The sequence below is a fragment of the Calonectris borealis genome, chromosome Z (assembly GCF_964195595.1).
Source record: "Calonectris borealis chromosome Z, bCalBor7.hap1.2, whole genome shotgun sequence".
Taxonomy (NCBI): domain Eukaryota; kingdom Metazoa; phylum Chordata; class Aves; order Procellariiformes; family Procellariidae; genus Calonectris; species Calonectris borealis.
Genome location: NC_134352.1, coordinates 48,676,060 through 48,686,039, shown reverse-complemented (window position 1 = coordinate 48,686,039; position 9,980 = coordinate 48,676,060). Strand labels below are relative to the sequence as shown.

Below are 9,980 nucleotides of genomic sequence, written 5' to 3'. Positions count from 1 at the left end.
GCAGCTGGGCGCATAAAAGCAGTGTCGCGACACACCAACAACATGGAGAGCAACTGGAAACAGGAAATTAAAGAAGAGAAATGTTGAGTGGGCCTTTGCTTTCCTTTTACAATACAGAGCAAATACAGGACGAGTGTTTCTGTCCCAGTGTACTTTCCTGGAGGAAATCCCTGCAGTGCTAGGATGACAAATCACGGGAGAGTACAAATTATTTTTCATTATCAAGCAACTATGGTTTGTCATAATTACACAGCCAAAAAAAATTATCCGTTTTCACAGATCTCCCCAGATGTCTGCCGTATTCCGAACCATCTGAGTTCTTCTGAAAGAAAAAGCACAAACAGAACGACGGGGGGGAGAAGCGTTCGCTATTCCCAGGCACGGCTGCAGAGCGCAAGATGCGACTTCTCGGGCGGGAGGGCTTGCACAGCGCGGCCTGGCACCGCCCACCGCCGCCGGGACGCCTGCCTAGTTCTGCCTTTCGTCTCACGAAGGCTGCTGGGCTAGTCGGGTCCAGTCGCCCCCCGAGACCAGAGCCTGACGTCGTCTGTCGGCAGGAGTGAAGGAATGCCCGTGAGCTCGACAGCCGACGACGGCTCGCCCTGAGCACTGCTGCCTGCTTGCCTGCCTGCCTGCCTCCGGAGGCACCCCTTGGCTCAGCTCCCAAAACGAATGACGGCTTCACACCGCCCAGACTTTCCTTTCCCTGCGACCCCAGTCCCTCCGAGCAGGCTGCCGCGGCCCGGCGGAGAGAACAGGCAGAAAACGCCCCCGCCCTGCGCCCGGCCCGGGCAGCGGGGCAGGCTGAGCAGCGCAGAACTTCAGCCCCGCCTGGATGGGTGGGGCGGGGGCGCGTCCATTCTTGAGGGGAGGCAGGTGTATGCCCGGGCGTTCTCTGCACCGAGAGCGGCAGCGCCCCACCTGTTACTCCAGTCCTCCTAGCGACTGGAGCCAAGTGGCGGTGACCGCTGCTCGCGGCCGCGAAGGGGTCTGTAGGGCCCTGGGCCGGGAGCTGCGCGCCCCAGCGGCCGCCGCCGGCCGCCATGAGGTACCTGCCCTACTTCTGCCGCGGGGAGGTGGTGAAGGGCTTCGGTAGAGGCTCCAAGGAGCTGGGCATCCCCACCGGTGAGCGGGGTACGCAAGGGAGCGGGGTGGCGCGGCGCCTCTTAGCCCGGCGGGGTGCGGGTGACGCCTCCCATGAAGGCAACGGGCGAGGTGCTCGCCGCGGCCTGGCCGTGGCCGCGCCTCGCGTGCCCCGCGCGGGGCTCTCCGTCCGCGCCGCGCCTTGTCCCGGCACCGCGGGGTGGCTGAAGTGCACCCGCCGGTGAGGCCGGCGTCGGGCCTGGGGGTCTGTCAGCAGCCGGTACCGCGCCGGCCGCCTGAGCGGAGACGCGCCGTGCTCCCGGGAGGCACGGCCGCAGCCGCGCCGAAGGGGAACGGGCGTCTGGCGTCCCTGCGAATGGAGGTGCGGGGGCCTGGTGGCTGGTCACTGAGCTCGCCTGGACGCGGGAGACGCCCAGTCGTCCCGCACAATCGCGCTGTTGGCGTGACTCGCCATCTCTGTAAACAGGCTTGGCTTGTTCCGTGCCAGGTTTTTTGCTGTTGGATTTCCCCCCCCCCATGTTGCTTACAGTCGTGTTCACTCATTTGTGTCATTTTCCGACCTTCTGTTAACCGATTTCTTTCTGTTTGCTTTTTTGTTAGTTAGCTCATCTGATGATGATCATGATGATTTGCAAAACGCTGAACAGTGATCATATGTGCTGTGCGTGGTGGTGTGGAATGGCAGTTTGAAAAGCGTCTGTTCTTATAAACTTGTTGGACCTCAGATTAGGACAAGAAAGGGAGCGTGTGCTGGGATTAGCTTTAAGGAAGGAAATGTAAAGGGAATAATGCAGAGATTAAAAAGAAGAGCGAGTGCAGTTGTCCTAAAGAGGAGTATATTTTCTCATTGCCACTGTCTGTTTGACTTGTCTCAATACAGATAGAGGTGTAACTCAAAGGGATTTCAGTCTTTTCTAAAGGTAGGCTGAAGTCAGCAGGCATTTTGCACAAATGACAAGAAATAGGCAAGAAAACCTCCTATAACAAATCTTGAGGTATTGGACATGTGACAACATCTGTTAATATAAACTTAGTTTTTTTCTCTTTATTGTTTATATATGGCTTATTAGTATCAGGGAATGTGGGAGGGAAGTTTTTCTGCTTATGAACTAGGATAGAAATCCACTAACGGTAAATTCTTTAAAATCAGCTTGAAACCTTGCATGAAGAGCTCTACCCATGTGTGAAATTAAAGTAGGACCGTTGTTTGGCTAAAGGTTTAGATTTATTCCCCTCAGTCAGAAAAGAACCTATTTAATTTCAGATTTGTAGTTTTCTAAGAAAATCCTAGAAATCCCTAAATATGAATGACATAAAAGGCAACATGAAAAAACTGGCAGGTGACTAAAATCATAACTTCATTTATTTTAACATATTTTACTTTCTAAAAAAAAAATTAATTCTTAAGTAATTCTAAGATGCTACTTTACAGTGCAAAAGAAAATTGATTTTTCTGTTCTTTGATCATACTAAAGCAGTGATAGTCCGAATACTGAAATGCATTCAGATTGCATATTTTAATTTATTAATTTCAACTATAGAATTAACTGTTTAACTATGGAATAGAATAGTATCTATATAATTATGAAATAGTATGTGTAGGAGATGTGGTAACTCTGGTATTACCACAGAGACTACATTTTATGAGGCTATTTTCTGGTTTATGCTTTGGAAGTGGCACGTTGTATCACTATCATCATCAGTGTTCTGCTTGTAGATAGCATGTAGACAGGGCTTGGCTTTTAGGTGTTTGAAAATTCTGTGATGCACTTTTCTTACACAAATGTACACTTTCTAAAATTTCTGCAGCTAACTTTTCTGAGCAAGTAGTCGAAAGCTTTCCATCTGATCTCTCATCTGGTGTATACTGTGGATGGGCCTGTGTTGGAAATGGAGATGTGCATAAAATGGTTTTGAGCATAGGATGGAATCCTTTCTATAAGAATATTAAGAAATCAGTGGTAAGAATTTTGCTTTGTGTGGTACTTTGATTATAATAAATGAGCCAGATGTTGACTTTGAATAAGATAAGCAGAAATTGATCCATAAATGAGATTAGAAATTCCGTTTGCTGTTAGAAATGTATTTGATATCCATCTCAAATGTTTGTATTCCTGGAAGGAAAAAAAAACAAATCCCAAAAAAACCCTCAGTAGCCATAGAGCATGCAGCTGTAGATAAATAAAATTTATTTTCATTTGCCTCTTCCACCATTACTTGATACTTCTGAAATCAAAATTCATATTTCCAAAGTGGTTGTTGCTTATTGTGCTGATAGCTAGATAAACATAAAATTAATAGATATATTCAGTTTAGTGGTTATGAGACCTCTAGAGTGAGCTGGAACATACTAATCTCTTATCCTTTGCAGTCCATCCACATTTAAGGTATGAGATTCTGGGGCATCTTAATTTTTAAATGATTTTCCAGTAATTCTTCTCTTAAATGATGGAATCCATACATGTGGTGCTGTGGCTTAATATACAGAATCAAGATCCAAAAATAAATAGTAACAGAATGGAGTTAAAATCTGACTGTGGCATCTATGTTTTTCTTGCTATCAGGTGCTGGTGCTTTTCCTGAGTCTTGCAGGACTTGGTTTTAATCACTAATACTTGGAAGCAGTTTTATTTTGACATGAATCCCTGCTTCGAAGACAGCTGCCGTCACTCTTGTTAGAATTTTATCATTCAGTTCCTGTGAGTTACTTGTAAAAGCTCTCTTTAAAACAACTGTTTCAATCAAATTAATTACAGTTATTTGGACTCAGCAACTTAATGATCAAACAAATTAGGCATTATTTGTGATTTGCTGCCTTGAAAATCTTACTTCTGAAATAAATATCACAATGTTCTTAAATGCCATGCAAAGTACAATTCTCCCTACTAACGTGATCAAAAGCTATAGCCTCCTAATGTTGCGTTATACATGTTAGACTAAGTGTCTCCATTCTCCTGGAGTGTGATATGTGTGGGAGAGAATTCAAATTAGAGGTATTAGCTGAACATCCTTGCAACAACAGAAATAAACTCAAAATGTAGAAATAAACTCAAAATGTATCATGATAATTGTCAACATATTTCTCTTCCTTTAGGAAACACACATTATCCATACTTTCAAAGATGACTTTTATGGAGAGATTCTTAGTATAGTCATTACTGGATATATTCGATCAGAAAAAAACTTTAGTTCTTCAGGTCAGTATTGCAGGTATCTTAAACTCATGTTTATTTGTCATGTTCTTGCGTATTGAAAGTACTCTGTCATTGTTCTCTCTCTGTCTTCATTATCAGCTGTTTCATGTAGGGTAGCTGTTTCATGTGGCTGTTTCTCAAGAGTAGGGAGGCCTTACAGAGACATCTGGATAGACTAGAGGTCTGGGCAATCACCAACCACACGAAGTTTAACAAGAGCAAGTGCCAGGTTCTGCACCTGGGATAGGCTAATCCTGGTTATATGTACAAGTTGAGGGACGAGAGGCTTGAGAGCACCCCCACAGGAACAGATCTGGCGGTTTGAGTCGGTGGCAAGTTGAACATGAGTCAACAGTGTGCCCTGGCAGCCAAAAGGGCCACCCGTGTCCTGGGGTGCATCAAGCACAGCATTGCTAGCCGGTCAAGGGAGGCGATTATCCCACTTTACACTGCACTGGTGCGGCCCCACCTCGAGTACTGTGTGCAGGTTTGGGCACCTCAATATAAGAAGGACATCAAAACTATTACAGTGTGTGCAGAGAATGGTGACCAAGATGGTGAAAGGCCTCGAGGGGAAGACTTACGAGGAGCAGCTGAGGTCACTTGGCTTCTTCAGCTTGGAGAAGAGAAGGCTGAGGGGTGACCTCATCACAATTTACAACTGCTTCAAGGGGAGCAGCAGAGGGGGAGATGCTGATCTCCTCTCTCTGGTGACCAGCGATAGGACATGAGGACATAGAATGAAGCTGCATCAGGGGAAGTTCAGATTGGGCATTAGGAAAAGATTCTTCACTGAGAGGGTGGTCGGCCCCTGGAACAGGCTCCCTAGGGAAGTGGTCACACCACCAAGCCTGTCAGAGTTCAAGGCGCGTCTGGACGATGCTCTTAGTCATATGCTTTAGTTTTAGTTGGTCCTGCAAGGAGCAGGGATCATCCTCCTGCAAGGAGGGTTCCTTCCAACTTGAGATGTTCTGTGATTCTATGTCTTGCCTTTGACTTCTCAGTAAAATGTTTTTTTAAGCTGAATCTACTAATGTATAGATTGGTCATATTAAAAAAATCAAAACCCCACAACTTCGAGGCTATCAGTACTTATTTTTTCAGTCTAAAAATTACATTGTCATGTCAGTCGTCTGAGGAGTAGCTTGAACATCATGAGTTTGTTCTAAAAGCATTGGTCTTGTTTGTCCATTTCTTTTAAAAATGCATCTATTTTAAAACTGAAACAGTTAATGAAATTCTGTTGGCTTTTTTGATAAAATGTCTTGGAACAAGGAAAAAAAGGTGTTTACAGCAGTGAAAAGTGCAATGCATGTCAAAAGCATGTCATTTTAGAAACAGAGAATGTTGCCTTTCCAACTTCTTAACAATAAATTTATTCTCCCTTGGTGATTGTTTTCTGGTGTTCTATAGTATACCTTTTTTACTTGTTATTGTGTGTTCAGACCAGCTTTTAAATACTGCTTTTCTTATTTCTCTTTTGCAGAGGCGCTCATTTCAGCAATTCAAGAAGACATTGAAGAGGCAAAAAGACAGCTAGATTTACCAGAACATCTTAAACTCAAAGAAGACAACTTCTTTCATCTGCCAGAAGGCAAAACAGTAAGCCACTAAGCAAAACCATGTGAGTTTTTTTCATCTCATGGAGCTCTTTTCTTTTTACTACCATGTATCATTTGATATATGACATATGCGTGCGTACTGGGTCTGGCTGGGATGGAGTTAATTTTCTTCATAGCAGCTCATACCATGCTGTGTTTTAGATTTGTGACTAAAACAATGAACATAAGACACTAATGTTGTAGCTATTCCAGAACAGTGCTTGCACAGCATCAAGGCCGCCTGTTTCTCACTCTGTTCCCCCAGTGAATAGATTGGGGCTGTGCAAGAGGTCGGGAGGGAACACAACCAGAGAGATAACCTGAACTAACCAGAGATATTCCGTGCCTTATAATGGTCATGCTTAGCAATAAAATGGAGAGGAGGGGGTTTAGGTAGGTTGGCCATCTTTTGTTTGGGAACTGGCTGGGCATCTGGTGAGTGATTGCCTTTGCATCACTTGTTTTGTTTTCTTTTTTTCTTCTTCCACTTCTCCTTTGCTTGTTAATCTATTTTTATCTTGACCCACAAATTTTCTTGCTTTTATTCTTCCATTCTTCTTTCCCTATCCCACTGGGGGAGGTGTTGGGGAAGTGAGGTGGTAGCTGTATGGTGCTTAGCTGCCTACCGGGGTTATCCTGTAACAACATGTTTAGGTAGTTGTGACTGGAACTGAACACTAAAACCACACAAGATGATTTAAGTTTGTTTGTGTTACTTGATCATTTAACAGTCATGCAAAAGGAGTAAAAGGCTATTCTAGGTCTTTAGAGAAAAATTGTGAATCCAAATGTTACCAATCATTTAGAGATTTTGGCACATGTGGAACAAGACCAAAGTTAGTTGTGACCTCTTCTGCCCCTAAGGTGTGGAGAGTTAAATACTTCAATGTTTTTCAGACAGAGCATGTTACTCCAAACTCTTTTCTCAATTTTATATCATTCTTCCATCTGGATTGTAGGTAGCAGCTTAGAAAATTTTTCTTTTGATTGAGTCAAAAATTTACCTGTGGTGCAGGAAGCCAATTATTAGGTAACAATAACAAGAATAATTCACTATAGTTCCTATTTTTGATATGCTATACAGCTGTCATGGTTGTAGCTGTCATTTTAATTGAAATTATTTATTGTCATTTTAATTGAAATAGAGGAAATTACTGTTACTCATAGCGTTACTGCAATGTGAGATAGATACTTCTGACTATGCATGTGACAACGCATAACCTGTGTAGTTGCCTTCTGAGGAAGCGTTTCACTAAAGTTCAGGAAGTGAATAACAGGGAGAAAGTTGGTACACTGCAAAAGTTCGGACTTAAAGGGTGCAGAACCAGTGTAACAATATTTCTGCTCTTTGGGCCCTAAGGCAGAGGAGGTAGCTAAAGGCAACTGCATTTTGGTTGCTGCTGGCAGCTGCCCTAGATGAGGAAACTTCTGGGTTGTTCACTATACTGACAGTGAAATGAATGACTTCAAGGTTGAAGTTAGAATGTAAGGCACAGGAGAATCCTTTCAACCCTCTGCACAAAGTGCAGGTAAGATCCAAACTTTTGACTGCAGATCAGTGAAAGTCTTTGGGTATTCTTGGAATAATATATCAACACTTTAGTAGACATTGAGTATTTATTACAGGTTACTGAGACTTTTCCCACTCTGAAATGTTTGCACAGATAAATGGAGGGTATGTTGTCAAAGTTGATAGTAATTTGGAAAATACTTGTTAAAATTATATAGTATGTATGTAAAAACAGTGTGTGTGTGTGCTTCCAAATCTACTCGCTCCACCCCAGTACAGTTTTCTGAATTTTCTCCTTGTCCCATCCCATTCTGATCCTGCATTTCACTGTAGCATTCCAGAGAGTGTCAAGGTAGCCTGATGGGAATTCTGTGGTGGACGCTGTCAGCTGGTTAGGGTTCTAGTTCACAATGTGTTAACTTGCAGCCAATCTCATGGGGAAAGAGATTGTATTTGGGAAAAGGCCTTGAGCAAGTCAAGGGGTCCTTGTAGCTGTGCAGGACTTCAGCTGAAACTTGGTTATTCAGATGAATTGCTCATCAGTCCTGTTGATGGCAAAGATAGAAGGGATATACGCGTCTTGAGGGAGGAAAGAATGATTTCTATAAAAGCACTTATTAGAATAAGCAGCACTTTAACCTATGTTGCTAAGGTTGTTTAACTCTCCAAAGACACTGACAGTTTTTGTTTTTTGAAATGTGCCTGGACATTTTCAGCACACTTTGGCCTTCCTCATAGGAAAATATTAAAAGAAAATGAACTTCTCTGCTGTCAGAAATACTTACTTTTTTTTTAAAAAAAGAAAACAACAAAAACCCCCAAAACAGTTTAATGGACTTTTACTGTATGCATGTTGGAAATCTGTACAAGAATTTTCTTGAAAGTGAGTTGGTTTTTTCTCCACTTTAAAATTGAGGGGTGATGAGAGAATTCTTTTCAACTTTTTCATCCCCAATGTAGGGAGGCATTCTTGAGTATATAACAATGTCAAGATCTTGGTTTACATTTTACTTTTCTGGAAGAACAAATAGTAGCCATGGTAGTCAATGTAATACATTGTCAAGGACATACATAAAGAATAAATCTTTATTGATTGTGGTATTATAACTAAGCTCATAACTGCCTTTTAAAATTATGTTTTGCCAGTAATTTCATGTGTCTGTTGTGGAAATCATAGCGCCTTAAGCTGGTTGTCTTAGTAACACTATTCTGTAACTGCTGATGAATGCTACTATCCAAAATTCATTTCATCATTTGGGTTTAAAACGACTATGCTTGAGGATAGAGACCAGTAGCAAAAGGAAAACTTGAGGAGCTTACTTTGCTCATAGCTCTCACCTGAAGTGTGAAGTTGTCGTGGTTTAATCTGGCAGGCAGCCAAATACCACGCAGCTGCTCATCACTCCCCCCGCCTCCCCCGTGGGATGGGGAGAGAATCGGAAGGGTAAGAGTGAGAAAAACTCGTGGGTTGGGATAAAGACAGTTTAATAGAACAGAAAAGGGAAAATAATAATAATGATAATGATAGAATATACCAAATGAGTGATGCACAATGCAATTGCTCACCACCCGCGCTGACCGATAACCAAGTAGCGATCGGTACTTCCTGGATCACGCCTACCCTTCATATACTGAGCATGACGTCACATGGTATGGAATACCCCATTAGCCAGCTGGGCTGGCTGTCCTGATTATGTTCCCTCCCATCTTGTGTACCTAGCTCAGTCAGTAGGCACGGGAGCTGTCCTTGGACTAGGAGGGCACTTAGCAACAACTGAAAACATCAGTGTGTTATCAACATTCTCCTCATGCTAAATCCAAAACACAGCACTATGAAGAAACTTAACCCTATCCCAGCTGAAACCAGGACAGAAGTATGTATACAGTCAAGTTATAAACTGCTCTTTGCATGTTTGTCTTCAAGTTAGAGAAAATGTAATTGCATTCATTTGGCTGAGTGTACCTATCTCTGCGCATTATTTAATATCAAATACTGTATATTGATTTTTAAGTTCAATACACGATTCCTAGCACAGTGTGAAAAGTTATATTTTTGTATTATGTGCAAATAACTATTTCAGTTTATGTGACACTGTCCCATTAATAAAAGAATTTATTGAAAGTAGTGATGCTACTTATCACTGGTTTTCTGTGATTGATTGTATTATATGTGATGCAAATCATCTGTGCATATTCCTTTGCATACACTGAAAGGGTGCTTCAGAGTTCTTTCATTACAGTGCTTAAACTTCTTTCAGTTTTGGGGAGGGGGAGGGCAGAATTGTTGTTCTTGCTTACAAACTTGGTGCTACATTATTTATGTTCCAAATGTTTGCAGTTCTTTATTTGTAAGGCAATATGTGAACACTAAGTGAGGCATAAAGGTCACTGAAATTGTTGGAGTTCAAGCAATATAAGTATTTCCACAGTTTCAAATACTTTTTAAATAAAGCCTGTGGCGCATTTTAATTGACTGTCTCCTTCTGAAGTCTGTTACTGTTCTGAAATGGGAGTTTGTTGACAATGTGAGAATAACAGTAAAGAATTTTTTTCAAATGCGTACTGTTGATA

At 42.4% G+C, this 9,980-nt stretch overlaps 1 protein-coding gene across 1 annotated transcript; it reads left to right on the top strand.

Annotated features, from left to right (window-relative positions):
• Window positions 1-845: 845 nt before the first annotated feature.
• Window positions 846-9,534, top strand: LOC142075183 (riboflavin kinase-like). Its single transcript, XM_075136233.1, has 4 exons — window positions 846-1,125; window positions 2,914-3,065; window positions 4,199-4,301; window positions 5,785-9,534. Exons 1-4 carry the CDS (start codon window positions 1,044-1,046, stop codon window positions 5,910-5,912), a joined length of 465 nt encoding a protein of 154 aa, XP_074992334.1. The 5' UTR covers window positions 846-1,043; the 3' UTR covers window positions 5,913-9,534.
• The last annotated feature ends 446 nt before the right edge of the window (window positions 9,535-9,980 follow it).